This window comes from Brassica napus, chromosome A8 (assembly GCF_020379485.1).
Source record: "Brassica napus cultivar Da-Ae chromosome A8, Da-Ae, whole genome shotgun sequence".
NCBI classification, from domain to species: Eukaryota; Viridiplantae; Streptophyta; class Magnoliopsida; order Brassicales; family Brassicaceae; genus Brassica; species Brassica napus.
The window spans coordinates 20,317,519-20,335,970 of NC_063441.1; the positions used below are offsets into that span (position 1 = coordinate 20,317,519).

Genomic DNA, 18,452 nt, shown 5'->3' on the forward strand with positions numbered 1-18,452 from the left:
ATATTTTCATGTTTTTTTAATATCAACAAAGCTTCAAAGTCATTAGCAGTTTGAGTAACACGACAACGCTAGTTTTAGATTCAGCTTAATCCGGATTTAACTTGGTTTACTGACATGTCCTATCCTAACATCTGAAGATAAGCAGAACAACTGTCCCAGTCTAACCTCTTCCACGTGTTTCCTTTGACTTTTACCGTACAACTAGATAATGTCTAAACTCGCAATAAAGGCAAAGGTAAAAAGAGAGTCAAGAACAACATAGATGAGCCCATGAGATTAACACATTAGCTAGTTTTGAAGGTTTTTTTTGGTCTTCCAAGGTTCCACAGAATCTGAAGCTGCTACTTTAAGGACACTTTCTCTGAATGTATGAAGCGCCATGTTCCTCGTACCTTCATGTGTCACCCGAGAAACTAAATATCAGCTTCTTTTTGGGAGTCTGTGATCAACGGAAAGAAGCAACGAAAGACAGAAACTTACTCGGATTTGGAGAACCACATCTGTTGAAACGAGCCTAGTGATGCTAATATACTCCCTCCTATCCATACACTGCGCATTTTCAGGAATTAAATTACTCAAGATCCAAAATTTTAACGGTCAGTAAGGAAAAATCAATGATTTGGGAACTCTTAGAAATGTATTAAATAATGGGGATGCAGAGGAAGAAGTTAAACTATATATCCAACCTGAATCTTCTTTCTGTTGTGTTACCACTCGCCAACACTTTGACTCGAGCCGAGTGAGGTGACTCCTGAAACGAAATATAGCAGATGATCAAAGGTTTTCACCATCTTCAAAAAAAAAAAAAATCAAGGAGAGTTTGCAAGCGAAAGAGGACAATACTTCTATTAAGTCCTTTTCTAGACGTTCTTTCAACTGCTGCATTGATGATGTGCCACCAGCAAGCTGAAGAAAAAAGTATGAATATCAGTATGCTACTACTATACAACTTAGAGACTTGAGAGCTGAAATTGATTGTTAAATGTTACCAGTATGCTACTATACAACTCTCTCCGGATATCCACATCACATTTGTTGATGCTCTCCATGACCTGTACATGTTAATAAAAATGGAGAGTGGAGTCAGAGACAGTAAAGAGGCGAAAGCTTTGCAGTGACTAGAGACTATATGCATATATACCATATGTGGCAACCCACGAACAGAAGGAATCATATCTGCATACTTCTCCATTCCAGGTATTGTCTGAGAGTTTCATCCAAACACACATGAGCCACTTAATAAATCTTTGACAAACTATTTCAGGCTCAAAACAGCCCAAGAGAAGGCACAAAATGTCTTCAGAAGACACAACCCATAGCTTAAACGATGCCGAGTTTTGTACCTGAACTATGGACGGGTTGAACATCACATCAGGAATTTTGAACTTATCAGCACCAATCTCGAGTGTCCTGCAGTATACCAACCACAGATCTTATACATGGAAAGCAACAGCAACTGCAGCATAAACATCTGAGGCACACAAAAAAATCGCAATAGATATATAAAAAGGAGCTTACTGGCCATCAGGAAGCTCGTAAGATGTAGTTGGGATGTTTGAATATGACTTGTCTGCATATAAAAAGTAACACATCAGGAAAACTAAGGCTACAAGATCCATGAACATTTAAAGATAAAAGAGTACCTAAACTTCAACTCCTAAATCGCTCAAAATTATGAAGAAAGACAAATGTATCAAACCGGTGAAAGACAGAAGAGCATAACATACCGTCATAGGGAGTATCAGGAACCCGGCAAATAGAATCCTTGATATCACCAACTATCATCCTCTGCTGAGAAAGAAAAATACACCGAGTTATAAAACAACAGAAATTTTCAAACGAGGTGTAGTGATCAAATTACAGACCTGACAGAAGAGCTTGTAGCTTTCCGTGGTGTCAGGAAGACCTACATTTTCAACCTGCAAGCATCCAAAGAGAGGAGATAAGATACTATCACACTCCAACGATAAGAAAAAGGCTCCAAACAATTTGCTAGTGTCCAACACAAACTTAATTTTCAAAACCGTCTCTTGTTTTGTCTCTCAATAAATAAATAATACTCAAATAGTAGTTTCATCAACTGATCCATCTACACACCTGGAATTCCCCTGGACGCACTTCCTTTCGCTTGAAAGAGTATCTAGGTCTTATCTGCAAATGAAACAACTCAGTTAAATCGGCTCAACAGATAAAGAGAAGTGTAAAAATTAGTTCAACTTACTTTAATTCCTTTACTCTCCAAGCTTTTCAGTAAACAGTCAGTGAGAAACTCCCCTCCAATTGGATTCGATACAACAGCCTGCAAAATGGTCAACAATCAGAGAGTAAAGAAAGTTGGAAGATGACACATTGGAAACGAAAGATAGAAAACTTTCTCTTGCAGCAGAAAAATCTAAACCCAAAGAAACAGCATCACAAGCTTAAATTCTAATCAAGTCGAGTAATAAATATACCTTTTGAAGGACATAGCCTTCATGCACCGGTGAAATAGTTGTGGATCCTCCACCGCTGGAACACAATGAAGTATGGAAAAAGTGTCTCTCAGATTAATCACAGCAAACAGAATCAAGATGACAGAAGTGGAAGCTTCCACGTATTAGAGAAAAGTTCAATAATTTTGTAGTACAAAAGTCTTACCAGTCAACAACCAATGAAGTAGCACGCCCAGTAGCGAAAGAGGTCAGAACCTAGCACCAAAAAACGATAGTTAGACATCTTAATTCACAAGAGCGAGCAGGAGACAAATGACACAAGGTAAGAGGGAATATACAGGATTCTTAGCCATGAACAACGCTGGAACTTTGTATTTCTCAAACATTAGCTCTGCTGCCCTGTCAAGCATACATTTGAGAAAATCAGCAACACACTCCAAGATGAATCAATATAGAAAAAAAAAAAGAATATATATAAACAGATAAATTCTGACTTCTCTCTCTGCTGTTGAGTGTTTAAAGGAGGCTCAGCTAGCAGCATGGGATGCTCCTTAGGATCAATCATCAGACAACTCCTTCAGACATAAATAACACATTAGAAAATGACATCAAACAACAACTACGAGAAAGACTAATGCTTTACACCGTTACCTGAAAGCATGCTCCCATATATTGTCCACCAAATCCCAATCAGAAACTATGCCATCTTTGATCGGTGACAAGATCTAATGATATAAAATGCAATTTCTAGTTCACTAACAAAACTTCACACTTTCAATATTAAATCAAAAGAGGGGAAAAGCTAATAACCTCCATATGATCCCTGCGGTAATTCAAGGCTTGAGATCCCACACAGAGCTTGCGTTTACCCTTGTCCTTTTCAGACTTATCCTCTGAATTCGAATTAGTCTTTGCAGAATCAACATCCACTTCCATTGCCTCTACTCCATCCACTGCCCCAACAACCTTACGAACACATGAGAAGAACCTTAAGTTAGTAGCTCACACTGTCTGAAGATACAAGAGACTCAAACGCAAATCTACACTAACACCAAGCCCTGGAGACATGAAATGATAAAGACAATAAAAAGCGTTAAAGATCGAAAAAGGAGTGAGCTTTACGGAAGGGAAGACGGCCTTGGGAGCATCCTCGCCGGCGTAGCCAGCCTTGCAAGTGTGCGAACCCAAGTCAACCACTATAGCTGACACTTCATCTGTGGAACAAACCCACCACCGAAAGATTCAGACTTTGTAACGAGAATGTCGTCAGAGAGAGAGAGGAAAAAGAAGAGCAATTTCAAGGGTTTGAAGAGAAACCCACCTCCGCCGTACATGGCTGCCGGAGAGCTCGTCGGAGGGTTTGTGACACGGGACGGCGCTGAGTGCAATCTCGGTGTCAAACGAAACGGAGCTCGAGTGTTGTCTAGACTATAGAAAAACTCGAATCCTCTCACTGAAGAACGAACCTTCGACAAATTGTATTTACTACAAAACTATTGATTTTAAGTTATTAAAAATTGTTATCAATAAAAAAATTATTATCATTAAAAAGTGTATTCAATTTCATGATATTACGCATAGATTAAATACATCATAGTGTATTAATGACAAAATTTCATATTTATTAATTTTTATGAAAATATGAAAAAAAATCTATTAATTTATAACAATGAGAATATAATTTGATCAAATTTTGTTATTAAAATTAGGTTAAAACTTGGCAGACCATAGAAGATGTCCATAGTTTCTTGTAGAAGATGGTATCATTTGGCAGGACATAAGCAGCATCGATAGATCCGAGGTGAAAAGACTAGATGTTTTCGGTTTTAGAAGTGGAGGATGTCGTTCAGCTTGCCGAGGACAGCGTCGATAGATCTAATCATTGCATTTTACTATGAAAAAAGATTATGCTTTGAATTGTTATTGTTCGGGTGTACTTGGTTTTAACTTGCGTTTAGTTTGATTATTCTAGTTTCAGTGTCGGTTTGTATTTTGATAGTGTTTATGTCCGTAAGCTGCTCCGTTGTGAGTTTTAATTGTTTTTTTTTTTTTGGCTTGTGTTTATGGGAATTTCATATATCCGCCACTCTTGTATCATCTTGTATTCCTACTTATGGCCAAAAAAAAAAATAGTTAGAACTAAGCTGATTAATCTGTTTTTTTTTTTCAGCTGATGAATTGAACACATAACATAATATTAACGAATCAAACGGCCTGCAGTTTTTCCTATGTGATGAAACAGAAAATCCCTCTCCTTGTGAGCTACTCCACAGATTAGTCTTTTGGAGTGTAGACAAAGGTTCCACTGTCGCTAACCCCTTCAAACAACAACATCCTTATTCCCTTTAACCCGGTTCGAAATATATCTGGTTCAAATGCAAGAACCAGAAAACAATCAGGCTTCTTTTTATCTTTCTTCTACAAAACTTGATAATGTGTTGGGTTCTGTACCTGTTCATGTTCTTCTTTACTGAACTGGCTAATAATATAATTGGCTGTATCCATCTTCTCTGGAGGCCGTCCGATCCCTGAAATGAAACATAAAACAGTCTGTATGTATGTCCCCAAAAAACACCACACAAAAAAAAAAGTTATTTGAAAACATCACACAAAAAAAAAGTTAATCGCCGTTGCCGGGGATCGAACCCGGGTCACCCGCGTGACAGGCGGGAATACTTACCACTATACTACAACGACTCTTGTTGTTGTATACCGGTTAAATACAAACTAATAACAATTAGAACGTGAGGGAGCTATTTGTGAAGCTAACTTGGACTATATTCATCTTGGTTTCTTGCAAGTTGTAAATGTAACTATATTCTCATAGTTTAACATTTCTAGCTGCTGGTCTCTATTTTCCTTTTTAATGCCACCATTGCGTTAGCTTATAAGACAAGTTGGAGAAACCGCTTTGAATGATACCAGCTCCCGGTCACACCAGCTGATACAAAAGTAACCGACGGTACTAAAAGCAGACGATACAAGGTACTCACCGAACAAAATTCAGACTCTAGTCCTGTTCGTTTGGTTGCCGCAGGTTTTGGCGTCAGCGGCAGCGTCAATGAGAACAGTTGTTGTTCGTTTTGCAGACGCTACCGCATAGTATATCGCGACCGCAGGTTTTGTCGGCGTCAGCCGCAGGACGCGGCGTCAGACGCAGCTTCCTGCGTCAACGAAACGAAGAGTTGACGCAGAATGTTGACGCTGCCGCTGCCGCCGGTACCTGCGGCAACCAAACGAACAGTCTTTCTGTCGCCAGTTCAACTTTGCTGTGCCATCAGAATCTTTCTCACCTATGCAGAACTTTATCTACTTCGATTTATAAAGCATATGTAACCACAGACTCACTTCTACTCCAGATAATTGTGTTTGTGTTTGTAGCTACTATCAAATTTGATTTTTGTAGCGAAACAAGAAAAAATAACACAAGATTTTAAAAAATTTCGGGGTATATGCTGAGAATCTAAAAGCTACTTTGGCATTCACCGGAGATGATTATAACACGCCACGTGGCGTATGTAAGAAACTCCCCTCGTCGTATATACAAAAAAAAAAGACTGAATTTTTTAATAATTTTTCTCTCATTTCCTTAAAAAAAAATCTGAACTATCCAAAATTGCTTCACTGTTCTCGCGGTTCTCTACTCATCAAATTTTTCTTCTTGAGAGTTCTTTTCTTCTGTTCATCATCAAAGAAAAAAAACCCTTAACTTTGGAGGCTTTTCTTTCCCATTTTGAAGTCTCGAATTCATCTAATTTTCAGAGAAGGTCGCCTCTGGATTGCTTTGTTTATGATCTGTTCAAGTGGGAGAACGATCGTAATAGCTACCGGAAACTCATTACCATTCCAAGAATCTTCCGGAGACGGGATTCGAATTCATCTCCCGATCAATGTCGCAGCTCGTCGACGATCACCAATGAGATCAATCTCCTCGCCGTTGGTTCTGACACCTGGCACCAGCGCTCTCTTCTCCACGCGGGAGCTTAACCGCTTCGTTACAGTCACCCAAACGAAAGAGGATAAACAGAGGAAGGGGAAAGTTTGCGTCTCGCCGAGGAAGAGGAGCATCGTCTGCTGCATTTCGCCGTCACCGACGCCGCAGCCGACGAAGACGGTGGTTGTTGATGATGAAGTGGCGGTTAGACGGGGTTTGGCAATGCGGCGGGTTTTGGAGGATAACGGCGGCGACGGAAGCTCCGTTAGAGACTTCTCCTTCTTCACGACTGAGAGAGGTGACACTTTGTTCACTCAGTCGTGGACACGTGTTGGCTCCGTTAAGAACAGGTCCACTCTCCTGCCAATTTCGTTTCTTTACTTGTGGTCTTGTCGGTTACTGATCATTCGATGGTTTCTATGGAAACTCGATAGGTGAAATTAATTAAAGAAAAAAAGATATTTTAGGCCATTGCTGAGAAATGCAACAAGAAGAGGTCCCTCTCCTGTCTGGAGACTTGTGGTTCTCGACAATTTGAGCTTTAATTATGATGTTGATTATTTTTGTCTTTTTTCCTCAGCTGGTCCTGGCTTTTACCTCGGCATTTACCTTTTATTACATTGGATTCTATTGTGCCTTACTTAGATTTCATGGTCTTGTAGTTAAGAGCTCTAAGACTAAACAATTAAGAATGTTAAGTTATTCAGATTCATGGAGTTGTTGTGATTGTTTGGGACTAGTTGTTGACATTATGTTCTGTTGTTGCATTTCTTGGATTCATTATGCTGTGGTTGTTTGAGACTAGAAGTTGTTAACATTCATGTGAAGAAGATCAAACCAATAGCTAAGACAATCTTGTAAAGATGATTGATGATTTTGCTAACTTGTCAAGAGATCTCGAAGATCAATGTATAGTATACACACTGAAGACTTTTGGTCAAGAGAAAACTTTTTAGTGTATATAATACAATGATCTTCTAGATCTCTTGGCTATGTAACTTTACGTTCACCTTTATTCCAAGTTTTCTATCTTTAGTCTCTTGTTTATTGTCTTCTTTTAATCTTTTTGTTGCTGATATATGTCTGTGAGCTTGCTTGCAGGGGGATTGTTGTTCTGCTCCACGGTCTGAACGAACACAGGTTTGTTTTGTAGCTTTGGATTTGATCATAAGTTTTCGTTCCATAGAGGAAGCCTAACTCAGGTTATTCAAACGATCAACAGTGGAAGGTATAATGACTTTGCTAAGCAGCTAAATGTTAATGGATTCAAGGTCTATGGATTAGACTGGATCGGTAATTCAACCACTTTAACTATTCCGAGTTATGCTAGTTTACAGATTTTATATTTCGCTACTCAATGGAGTTTTATCTTGGCCGAACAGGTCATGGTGGAAGCGATGGCCTTCATGCTTATGTCCCTTCTCTTGATTATGCTGTCACTGATTTGGTATAGTCAAAATTCAACATTTTCATAAACCATATCATTGCTTCAGCAGTTACATCTCTTACAAGTTACAATTATATATCTGCAGAGCTCGTTTCTCGAGAAGGTGATTGCAGAAAACCCTGGACTGCCCTGTTTTTGCGTTGGTCACTCAACAGGAGGAGCCATCATCTTAAAGGTTTAAAAAAAATCTTAAAACACGTTGTTATCACTGCTCTTGAAACTATATGTTGACTACATAAACTACTCTTGCAGGCTATGCTAGACCCCAAGATCGAAGCTCGAGTTTCAGGGATTGTGTTAACTTCACCCGCCGTTGGAGTCCAACCATCTCATCCCATCTTTGGTGTACGTCAAAACCTGAACATGTTCTTGTCTCTTCATCTTGAAAACATTACAACATTGTTGTTTCAACAGGTAATTGCACCATTCCTCGCGTTCCTCATCCCAAGATACCAGTTGAGTGCTGCTAAAAAGAAAATAATGCCCGTTTCTCGTGACCCGGAAGCTCTCCTGGCGAAATACTCCGACCCGTTAGTCTACACCGGGTTTATCAGAGCAAGAACCGGTTACGAGATCCTTAGACTCGGTTCCCATTTGCTGGAGAACCTGAATAGAATCAAGGTCCCGTTCCTTGTGCTTCACGGCACTGCTGATACGGTTACTGATCCTAAAGCTACTCAGAGACTGTACGATGAAGCTTCCTCGTCCGACAAGTCGATCAAGCTGTTTGATGGGTTGTTGCATGATCTGCTCTTTGAACCGGAACGGGGAATTATCGCTGGTGTCATATTGGATTGGCTAAACCGGCGGGTTTAAATGTCTCAAAACCAAATGTAGTAGTTGTATTTATCACGTAATTTATATACGATTGTGTAAGTATTTTTATTAAAACCGTGTTTAGAATTTAATTCTCAAGAAAATAAAAAAAATTATAGATTAGTTGATAATATTAGGGGTGGGACCAAAGTATATGTATAATCCATTTAATTTAAGATTTTATTTTATCAATCCAAATGGTTCGGTTTGATTTGGTTTTAAATCTAACGGAAAAACCGAAGTGTTTTTTTCATAATTAGATTAATTAAATATATTAATAATATTAAGATTTAATATATTAAACCTAAATAACTAAACATAAATTTATACATTTTATTTTTAAATAAGTAGAATAAACGCAACTAAAATAAAATAAAAGAACATGAATTTCATAAAAGGTTATTTTATGATATATTAAGTTTAAAGAACGTTTAATATAAAAGAAATAATGATTTAGTATAAATTATATTTTTGTAGTTGAATTAAAACAAAACTAAAAAATCAATTCGGTCAAACTGAGAAATATAAATAAAATCAAATTAAACCAACCAAATAAAAACTAAACTGAACGTAAACCGAACCGGACATAAAGCGAACGTAAACCGAACCGCAATATTGTTGGGCTTGGACCTGTCTGGGTCCAAACCCGGATCCGGATACTATTCAGAGAAACCGGTCTGCGATCTCGGATTCTTCTCAGTATTTTTATAGCAGTCGAAACTCCGATTCTAGTGTCCCTCGAATCATTGGAAGCTCGAGATTTGAAATAGACGACGGTTTACCGGCACTGATTTAGCAAATCGGATCTTGTCTCCGGCGAGAAGTTTTATCGGCACTGAAACTCTGACTCGCGTTCTGCGGAAGCTATGGCGTCCGTTGCTTCTAAACTGTATTCAGGTCTCCACTTCGAAACCCTATGAATCGCTTTAGCTGCGTTTCTCATCTGAAATTATTTTGTGTGCCAGATGATGTTAGTCTCCTAGTGTTGTTGCTTGATACGAATCCCTTCTTCTGGGACACTACATCGACGACCTTCTCTCAGTTCCTCTCTCATGTAAGTAAGTGTCCTTCTCCGCGAGTTTTATTTATCTGTGAAAATGCTTTCGTTTTGTATATTCACGATTGCTGTTTTGTTGTGGTAGGTGCTTGCGTTTCTGAACGCGGTTTTGGGGTTGAATCAGTTGAACCAAGTTGTGGTGATAGCTACTGGTTACAGTTCATGTGATTACGTTTATGACTCGTCTTTGACATCGAATGTGAGCTCTGAGAGCAGGGGAACTGGAGGAATTCCTGCTCTTTTTGGGTCTTTGCTGGAGAAATTGGAGGATTTTATTAGCAGAGATGCAGAGCTTTCCCAGGGGGATGAGCATGTAGATAGAATAGCTTCTTCTCTCTTGTCTGGATCGCTCTCCATGGCTCTTTGCTGTATCCTTTTTGAGATAATGTGTTTAGAATTTGATCACTCTTCTTTGTGTGTGCTTTTGGAAGTAAAAAAAAATGGTTAAGTCTCTGTCTGTCTATATACTATATAAGACCTGCTTGTAATCTTAAGGCCTAGTAGCTTCCTTTCAATGTCGGGTTAAACTAGGAAAACCCACAGATTTTTAGGTTCATATGTGTGTCTTGGCTAAACCAGATGGCATGTCTCTAGGACCATCATTGTCGTTTGGTAATATATGTATGTGGTCTTCACTTCTTTTGTTTTGCCTGATTTTCTGGCTAGATATACAGAGGATTTTCCGTACTGGACATCTTCATCCCCAGCCTCGGGTGCGTGTTCAGTATAATCTACATCTCAATCAATTGTCTTTGATGATATTTCTCTTCTTGATTGCTTTGTAGAAATCTTCAGCTTAAAGTATATTGTCATACATATAGACTCATCCCTCTTATGATTTATATGTTCTATTGCATAACCCCATAAAATATAACTGATTTTACTATTGACATATATATATATATATATACAGATTTTATGCTTGCAAGGTTCCCCAGATGGCCCGGAACAGTATGTTCTCTTCTATAACCTTTTTCTACTTGCAATATTTTCTCCTGTTGTCTGATCTCATGAAGGATTTTGTTCTATTTTCAGATATGTAGCTGTGATGAACTCTATCTTCTCTGCCCAACGCCTAATGGTACTCTTCATTTTGCTTGGTTCTCTGTGACTTGAGCTTCTTGACGTTTTCAGAATTTCCATGAACCTGTAACCTCAAGGCTCAAGTCGCTTCATCAATTGGTTATGTAGGTTCCCATTGATTCCTGTTACATAGGTACACAGAACTCAGCATTTTTGCAGCAGGTAATATCATTTTGTCCTTTATACGTCCGGTGCAAGTAGATGCTTCTTAACTCTTGAACTCCTCAACCTGTGCATTAGTTTGTAATCACTTGTGGGCATAAATGTAGGCATCTTATATAACCGGTGGAGTACATCATGCACCTAAACAGTTGGGTGGGCTGTTTCAGTTTCTAACGGTATGGTCTCATCTCAAGTCCAAACATATCGCACGTGCACTGCGCATGTTTATGTGCCTCTCGTTACATTACATGAGCGTACTCAATGGGTCCTAACCTTGGTTTGTTTTGTTTTGCATGTAAAAGACTATCTTTGCAACTGATTTGCACACCCGCGGTTTTGTACAACTTCCTAAACCTGTAGGAGTTGATTTTCGAGCATCGTAAGTGATCAAATCACAGAACTCTTCGATGTCTCTGGTCTCTTCCTCCAAAATATTACAAGAGATTGGTTTTATGTAAAAAAACTTGCAGGTGTTTTTGCCACAAGAAGACTATAGATATGGGGTACGTATGTTCAGTGTGTCTGTCAATTTTCTGTGAGCATCACAAGAAATGTTCAACGTGCGGGTAAAGAGATTTTGACCCATTCTTGTTCTTTCTCAATATCATAGAACTAATAAGCTATCAACAAGTTGTTTGATTCTAATATCCCAAAAAAAACATTTGGAATATGCAGGTCCGTTTTTGGTCAGTCTAAACTTGATGGTGCCAATGCTTCATCATCTGTCAATGATAGGAAGAGAAAAGCTCCTGATTCCTAAAATCATCTTTTTATGCTGTAGAAAAAACGGCAAACTTTGCTCTTTATTCACGCACTCGTTGCCTATGAACGAATACCAAATTGAGATTAACTACCTAGTGCCAGTGATTTTAGCATTTCTTTTGTCATAGTCTGGAAAATATTACATTTATTTCTTTTTTTGAAAACTACACTTCTCCATATTTTAATTAAAAATTACGTACTTCGCTAACTAAAATCAAATTCAAAATTACTACTAGTATTATTTATGTTTAAGACAAATATATATTTGATAGAAAATATGTTATTTTACTATTCAATGTTTAGAATAACCCTGATAAATTTATGAAATGTTCAAATGTTTTGATGAATCTTATACAGATAAAAAATAAAATAAAGGCCTTGTTGTAGTTGACAAACAAAACTGGGCCTCTCTACCCAATTGGAACGACTTAACTTTAAGTCATTACATCGACGTCATATAATATTTTGTCGGATCTGATTTGGGTTAAAAGTTAAAAACCCGTCTGAACAATCCGGCTCCTACCGAAATCCACTTCTCGGAGAGAAACAGCGATCAGCAGAAACCATGGATTCGAAGAATCGGCGAAAGGTAAAAATTTTCGAAACCTTTCTTTGATATATATATGTTTTTCACAGTATTCGAAATTTCGTATTACGATGCAGATACTGGAGAAGAAGAAGAAGATTCATGACCTTATAAAAAGAGCTTCTTCCGTAGTCGATCCTCTTTCTCCCTTTGATTCCTTCCGCCGTTACACAAAAAATGGTAATCATTTGTTTTGTATATTATTAGAATTTTTCGAAAAATTGTTTGTTTTATGTTTGGTAGCCACTTAGATAGTCTATGGTGTAAGCAGTTGTGCTTTTATATGAAACAAATGCAGTTTAAGTTCGATGAGCTGTGTGCTTTGATCACTTAGTTATGTTCATGTGTGTGTTAAAGTTACCTTCTTTACTATTTTAAAGTTCTGTGTTTGTGTTCTTCTTTACGTCTTGTAGAATTATCTGTTTACTTGGAACCTGGCCGTGGAGATAGACTTTCCTCGTCCCTGAAACAACACATTCGAAAACTCTTGAAGGTTCTAACCAAAATGCTATATAGCTTTAGTATATTGATATTATTATAAACACAGCTCTTTAGGAATTTTCGTCTGAATTTGTTGTTATACATGACAGAAGAACATGGAAGGATTCTACGGGTCTAACTGGCCAATTCAAGCTAAGGTGAAGCGTACGGAGATGACTTCTCCAGACGCACGTTATATATTTGTGCGGGAGCTGCGTTATGGTAGTAAAGCCTATGAGACGGCGTCTAAGGAAGGATGTGATCAGATTGCTGGATTTGTTCATTACCGGTTTACTCTAGAGGAAGAGATACCTGTTCTGTATGTGTATGAAATTCAGCTGGAGTCTCGGATTCAAGGAAAAGGATTGGGAGAGTTTTTGATGCAGTTGATTGAGCTCATTGCCTCCAAGGTGCGGGGGTCTCTCAAAGTCTGCTTTATCTATATTGATGTCTATTTGCTTTTTTTTACTTTCAGGTTTCAATGGGTTGATGATAGTATGGTGGGTTTTTGTTCTTGTTTTCAGAATCAGATGAGTGCTATCGTGCTTACTGTTCAAACATCCAATGCATTGGCGATGACCTTCTACATGAGCAAGCTAGGGTAAGAGGTAACCTTTTGGAAGATTATCTTGTTCCATGTGTAACAACTCAGATGAGAAGTTTTGGAAGTGTTGATGTGTTCCCAATATTTCAACTTTTTTTATAAATACTGAACTTGGCTCTTCAAACATCTGAAAATCTCCATTCATATACAGATACAGAATATCTAGCATTTCACCATCGAAAGCTAATCTTCCGGTACAGAATCACTAGTCTTTTTCAGTATCTTTGTATTAGGCGGCATTCATTAAGTATCTACATTTTTATTATTGCAGACATTCTCGGCGAAGTATGAGATACTTTGCAAAACATTTGATTCTGAAGCTAAATCTGTATTGGAGGTTAGGTCCTTTCCTTTCACTTGCATCACTCACATTTACGACAAAATTGCTGATCAAGTATAAACATTGTTTTTTTACCTTTCTTTCTTGGCATTGTAATTGATACTGTTATCTTTGCATTATTTTCCAAGAAGAGTGACGGAGAACCAACCAGAGATTGCGTATCAAGCATTGAATAGCTCATAGTTTTACTGTAAGTTTTCATTCTTGTCTTAATGCTAATTTTATAAGCAATCGCTTCGCCTTGATGTTGTCTGAAAAAAAATATTTGCTTGAATCTGACAGACCAAACCAATTTTTGTGACAAGGTACAATAATAAAACAAGACACAGTTGAAGACTTTTGTTCCTCCGATGGCAGTTCAGTTCATACTTCACACCAAGAGACTGAGAAACTCATACTCCAATGCTAACAAGCCTGTTGAAGTAATTTGTGTGCCTGCCCAACTGAGTCCTTGCAACAAACCAGTAATTTGCCATCAACAGAGACTATGTTTGGTAAGCTGTGAGTATTTGTATGGTTTATTAACCTTTAGAAGAGATTGTACAAATTTCTAAATTAGGAGTTGGGAGTGATTTGAGCGAGAAACAAATCTTGTACTGGGTTTTGATATTTATGAATCAGAGATATTAATTTTAACAACTTTTCAATTCAATTGCCTTTAATGTAGAAATTTTGAGGTCTTGAACCTTAATTCATTTTAGACAAATGGTGAGATAGAAAATACAGAGATATATGATCATGGTTTCTAGCGGAACTTCAGGACCTGACATGTCTATATCTAACTCTGAAAATTGAAACTTCGTGCAAGGACAGAGTCTCAATTACTGAGGAACACTTTAATAATATGGAGCCTGAGGGTAATCAAATCTATGATAAAATAAAATAATGACAATAGCTGAACAAATATTAAATCAAATGAAGTCTCACTTCTTTCTATGTTTCAAAAATATAATCCTAGATTCCCCTCTCCCTGTCTGTATCACGATCACAGAAAGGAAAGAGAAACAGCAATGGTGCTTGTTACTTGTTAGATATATTGTTGGGTTTACGTATGCCTATCGAAGAACTTCTCTATGAGTACTGAGAAAGTTGCAAACCCAACGCAGCCCATACACGCAGCTTTTGGCCCACCTGAAACAAAAATTCATTTCATCAAAAATCCCTAGAGACACTAAACATATAATCTCTAGACACTTAAAAAGTTCAGACAAAGAATACCTCGGGCAGACATTGTACCGCCGGTCACACATCCAGCAACAGCGGTGTTTATTATGTCATGCTTTGCTCTTGCCTTTTGAGAGAAGCAAATAAAAAAAAAGTAAAAAAATTGAAGTAACGATCAGGATTTAGTTATGGAATTTGCTCTATATATAATATATATTTTACCTTCTCGACAATACATTCAGCAGCTGAGTAAACCAAACCCATAACCGCAAAAGTCTTGCACGAACCCCAACTCCTTTGCCCCATTTGTTTAGCCGTGTACACAAACTGCTGCCTACCAGTCATCGTATCATGCATAATAGGATTATCAAGTGCTCCCATAAACAAACCCATCATCAACCCAAGCCCTCCTCCTACACACACAGACAACGTATAGTACAAGTCAACTGATTATCATATCCCCACGTGCCTATTTATTACAAGGAAAAGCAATAACAAACAATCCTTATTAACGACAAGCCTAACGTTAGTAGCTTTACGTCTGAAACACTTTCTCCAAAGAACTAATGAGTCTGATAAAACCAGGAGTAAAAGAAGCTATTTAGATGGACAAAGGAGAGAGATTGGAACAGACCCATGACTCCACTAGCTACACTTTTGACGGCGCAGTTGTTCCAAACCTCTTGGGCTCGCATCTCCTCGATGGTTGGCATCCGTATCGGCTCGATCTTTGTAACGTTTTCATTAGAACCCGAAGAACCAGCAGCCGGTTCAGCACTAGAATCGTTAAACATTTTTTCAGAGGTATATAGCAGAGCAGAATCCGACAGGAGGAAAACGTGTCATGCAAGATCAAGCGTTAGCGATTCGCGCGCCTTGGAGAGAGAGAGATAAACCCACCCCGAGGTAGGGTTTAAGCCACAATAATGGCCGGAACATCTAGCATTTAGGCCCATTAGTATGGGCTTGTGTTTTAATCATGAAGCCCATCATGTGGTTGAATTTTTAAAATTGATTAATTATGCTATTACTCCCTCCATTTTGTTAATATAGATGTTTTAGAAAGAAAAAAAAATTCAGAAGATATATTTTCTGCTTTCTATTAAAAAATTGTAAACTCAAAGAAAATTAATGATTTTATTAAATTATTATTTGTTAAAAATTATTGAAAATGATGTCAATTGGAGGAGTTTCAACGCAGTAAGTCTTTCTTTTCTACTTTCAAGATTCGACATATATCAAGAGCAATTAATCTAGTGACGGACAAGTTTTTCCTTCAATTGTATTCTATGGTGATTCCGTACCACTGGTTTGGCTTTACAGATCGGTAGGATTTTTATAGTTGAGTTATTGTTATAAAAAAAAAATTAAAAAAAACAATACATTTATTATATTAATTTAATATATTCTTAATATGCGTAAAACAATAAATTACAATCAACAACTCTGTTTATATTATGAGAACTCATGTGATTGAGTTAGTAATAAATATTTATTTAAGGTCTAGCAGTTTATTCACAATCAAAGAATGAATGAATCATCAAATACACAAAGAATGAATAGGAAGACTAATAATAAGTTGACTTCTCAATCTTCAAACTATCAAAACTTTTCCACATCTCTCAATAGACAAAGAGACTTTGTGACCAAATGATCACTGTGGACGGGTTTCTAAGTCTAAAGCTCTGTTCCACCAACTCTAAACATCGTTTCCACTTTCATTACTAGCTTCGATCTCAACCTCCTCGGTGTTACATTTCACGTTAACAAACGCTTCAAGAGCTTCTCTCATCCACCAATTCTGACAAACCTCTCCTGCTTCATCCAAACCCACCCATTTGCGTTGTCTCATCTCAGCTTCAGGCCATCGCTCGAACTCTTGGTCAACGAGCAAAGCGAACATGTATCCATGGTGAATGATGTTATGTCTTTTGCTTTTGTATTGCCATTTCCCTAGCTTTTCCTCTAGCTCCCCGGTCACACCAGCCTCTTCGATGGTCTCTCTAAGAGCTGCTTCCTCCATTGACTCATCAATCTCCCAACCTCCTTTTGGGAATAACATTCCTTTCCCCTTTTGAGCACTTATGAGAAGAACTTCGATTTCTTTGGATTCAGTTCCGTTGACTTGTTGTGTTTTGTATCGGTACGGTACACATCTGCAGATATTAAAAGGAAAATAAAGTTTTTCAGAATATTTTCTTTTACAATTTATGACAAAACAAAAACTTGTAACTATTTAAAATTTTTAATTATTTAAAAAAAACAACTCCAAGATAATGTTCCAACAATTCTTTTTCTTTTACAACCAGACAATATCAAGATAGATATAAAGCCTATACATCATACGTAGGAGATAATTTAATATTTTGAGTCATTTTCTTATAAATAAAGAAGACAGATTAGCGATGGTTCGTGGGAAAACGACGTACCCTACGACTTGACGATAGCCAGAGTTATCGTAACGTTGCAAATCTCTGCCGGTGCGAGAGACCAAAGAGACAACCTTCTCGATCTGCGCTGGGACAACCTTCGATGGTATGGTCTCAAAGATCGGAGACAGATACGAGGCGACGTTTGAGAAGTTTGAGACGATAAGAGACACAGAGAAGCCTGTCATTTTTATAATCCCTCTTTTTACAAATTTAACAAAATTATGAGCACGAGAGAGAGATGAATCAAAAGGCTCTGTTCTTGAATTCGAGAGAATTGATTTAATTGTTTGAGAGAAGAGAATGGATAAGCAACAAGAAAGGAAGAGAGAGAGAGAGAGATGTGATTTTGTTGATATGGTTAGGTTATAGAACTGTCTTTATATGGAAAATCACAAGAGATGTTTAAAACTCCCACGCGCTTCTCGATGTGACGACGTTTCCTACAACCTATTTTATTAGTATTTATTTGTTTTTTATATATCAACTTGCTACATTTGCATTTATATCACCTGAATCGAATCTAAGCTTTGCTGTTTTGTGTCTGTGTTTTGAGATTTGTTTTTGTTAGTGAGACAACTCCCTGCCAAAGTGATTCAGATTTCTAACAAAATTCAGCATTCTATAACAAAACCTCATTTGTTGGTTACAACAAACCGTAAGGTAACTCAGATTAATTTGATGTAAATAACCATTTGAAATTCAAATAAATTGATACAAAAGTCTAAAGAACGTACGATCATAATTTCAACGTTAAATGACCAGTGTATGTAGTCTCTTAATCAAAATTTATCACATTTATTTCGTTGTACTTCTAGATTTCTTTTTGTTATTAGTCATAGAAAAATCAAACTTAGAAACCTAGAAATCCAAAGTCAACTCGTTTTTTTTTTTTAGCAACTAAAGTCAACTCGTTAACGACCAAAAAAAACCTCGGCACAGACACGGAGGAGAAAAAATGGAAGAGGGTGGGAGACACGCGCTACATGAGCGCATGGGGAAGCTATGCAAGTGGGTGACTCATTTTTGTCGGTTTGTGCTTTTTTGGCTTTACCACAAAAATAAAATAGTAAAAGAGTGTGCTCATCCACAAACTCTTCCCTACGTAAACACGCTATTAGGCCATGGATGCCTTATTCCATTTTATTTTTCTTAT

General features: G+C 37.6%; 6 protein-coding genes and 1 non-coding gene across 19 annotated transcripts; 3 read left to right on the forward strand and 4 right to left on the reverse strand.

Annotated features, from left to right (window-relative positions):
* Positions 1-151: 151 nt before the first annotated feature.
* Positions 152-3,938, reverse strand: LOC106361997 (actin-related protein 4-like). Of its 2 annotated transcripts, none has more exons than XM_013801814.3 (20): positions 3,754-3,938; positions 3,555-3,646; positions 3,243-3,398; positions 3,084-3,157; positions 2,927-3,007; positions 2,771-2,831; positions 2,638-2,687; positions 2,454-2,508; positions 2,222-2,299; positions 2,098-2,151; positions 1,866-1,919; positions 1,728-1,791; positions 1,519-1,570; positions 1,344-1,410; positions 1,142-1,204; positions 990-1,052; positions 844-906; positions 687-751; positions 481-549; positions 152-392 (listed from the first exon to the last, which is right to left on the reverse strand). In XM_013801814.3, the coding sequence occupies exons 1-20, from the start codon at positions 3,764-3,766 to the stop codon at positions 347-349; spliced, it is 1,320 nt and encodes a 439-aa protein (XP_013657268.1). In that variant the 5' UTR covers positions 3,767-3,938; the 3' UTR covers positions 152-346. The 2 variants fall into 2 exon arrangements, with proteins under 2 accessions (XP_013657268.1, XP_013657269.1); XM_013801815.3 differs by having other exon boundaries at positions 1,728-1,788; positions 3,754-3,937.
* Positions 3,939-5,057: 1,119 nt separating this feature from the next.
* Positions 5,058-5,129, reverse strand: TRNAD-GUC. The gene has a single exon. It is a non-coding gene; the product is annotated as a tRNA-Asp (tRNA).
* Positions 5,130-5,799: 670 nt separating this feature from the next.
* Positions 5,800-8,752, forward strand: LOC106361998 (monoacylglycerol lipase-like). The gene is made up of 7 exons (XM_013801816.3): positions 5,800-6,716; positions 7,468-7,506; positions 7,589-7,659; positions 7,749-7,813; positions 7,899-7,988; positions 8,066-8,158; positions 8,228-8,752. The coding sequence occupies exons 1-7, from the start codon at positions 6,223-6,225 to the stop codon at positions 8,627-8,629; spliced, it is 1,254 nt and encodes a 417-aa protein (XP_013657270.1). The 5' UTR covers positions 5,800-6,222; the 3' UTR covers positions 8,630-8,752.
* A 536-nt stretch (positions 8,753-9,288) lies between these two features.
* LOC106362001 (general transcription and DNA repair factor IIH subunit TFB4) lies at positions 9,289-11,860 on the forward strand. Its single transcript, XM_013801818.3, has 11 exons — positions 9,289-9,526; positions 9,595-9,683; positions 9,772-10,054; positions 10,353-10,399; positions 10,600-10,637; positions 10,722-10,767; positions 10,878-10,931; positions 11,039-11,107; positions 11,234-11,310; positions 11,402-11,497; positions 11,607-11,860. Exons 1-11 carry the CDS (start codon positions 9,496-9,498, stop codon positions 11,689-11,691), a joined length of 915 nt encoding a protein of 304 aa, XP_013657272.1. The 5' UTR covers positions 9,289-9,495; the 3' UTR covers positions 11,692-11,860.
* A 222-nt stretch (positions 11,861-12,082) lies between these two features.
* LOC106362002 (N-alpha-acetyltransferase 40-like) lies at positions 12,083-14,355 on the forward strand. 12 transcript variants are annotated; one of them, XR_002653654.2, is made up of 9 exons: positions 12,083-12,282; positions 12,330-12,459; positions 12,693-12,772; positions 12,870-13,169; positions 13,284-13,367; positions 13,515-13,557; positions 13,635-13,700; positions 13,832-13,893; positions 13,986-14,355. XR_002653654.2 is itself a non-coding variant. In XM_022690318.2 (9 exons), the coding sequence occupies exons 1-8, from the start codon at positions 12,259-12,261 to the stop codon at positions 13,877-13,879; spliced, it is 768 nt and encodes a 255-aa protein (XP_022546039.1). In that variant the 5' UTR covers positions 12,083-12,258; the 3' UTR covers positions 13,880-13,893; positions 13,986-14,355. The 12 variants fall into 12 exon arrangements, 8 of the variants coding, with proteins under 8 accessions (XP_022546039.1, XP_022546038.1, XP_013657274.1 ...); XR_007315482.1 differs by having other exon boundaries at positions 14,009-14,355; XR_007315481.1 differs by having other exon boundaries at positions 13,835-13,893.
* Positions 14,356-14,582: 227 nt separating this feature from the next.
* On the reverse strand, positions 14,583-16,107 carry LOC106362011 (mitochondrial import inner membrane translocase subunit TIM22-4-like). The gene is made up of 4 exons (XM_013801829.3): positions 15,502-16,107; positions 15,090-15,280; positions 14,922-14,994; positions 14,583-14,834 (listed from the first exon to the last, which is right to left on the reverse strand). Exons 1-4 carry the CDS (start codon positions 15,659-15,661, stop codon positions 14,749-14,751), a joined length of 510 nt encoding a protein of 169 aa, XP_013657283.2. The 5' UTR covers positions 15,662-16,107; the 3' UTR covers positions 14,583-14,748.
* A 233-nt stretch (positions 16,108-16,340) lies between these two features.
* LOC106362004 (nudix hydrolase 4) lies at positions 16,341-17,830 on the reverse strand. The gene is made up of 2 exons (XM_013801824.3): positions 17,297-17,830; positions 16,341-17,023 (listed from the first exon to the last, which is right to left on the reverse strand). The coding sequence occupies exons 1-2, from the start codon at positions 17,482-17,484 to the stop codon at positions 16,567-16,569; spliced, it is 645 nt and encodes a 214-aa protein (XP_013657278.1). The 5' UTR covers positions 17,485-17,830; the 3' UTR covers positions 16,341-16,566.
* Positions 17,831-18,452: the final 622 nt, after the last annotated feature.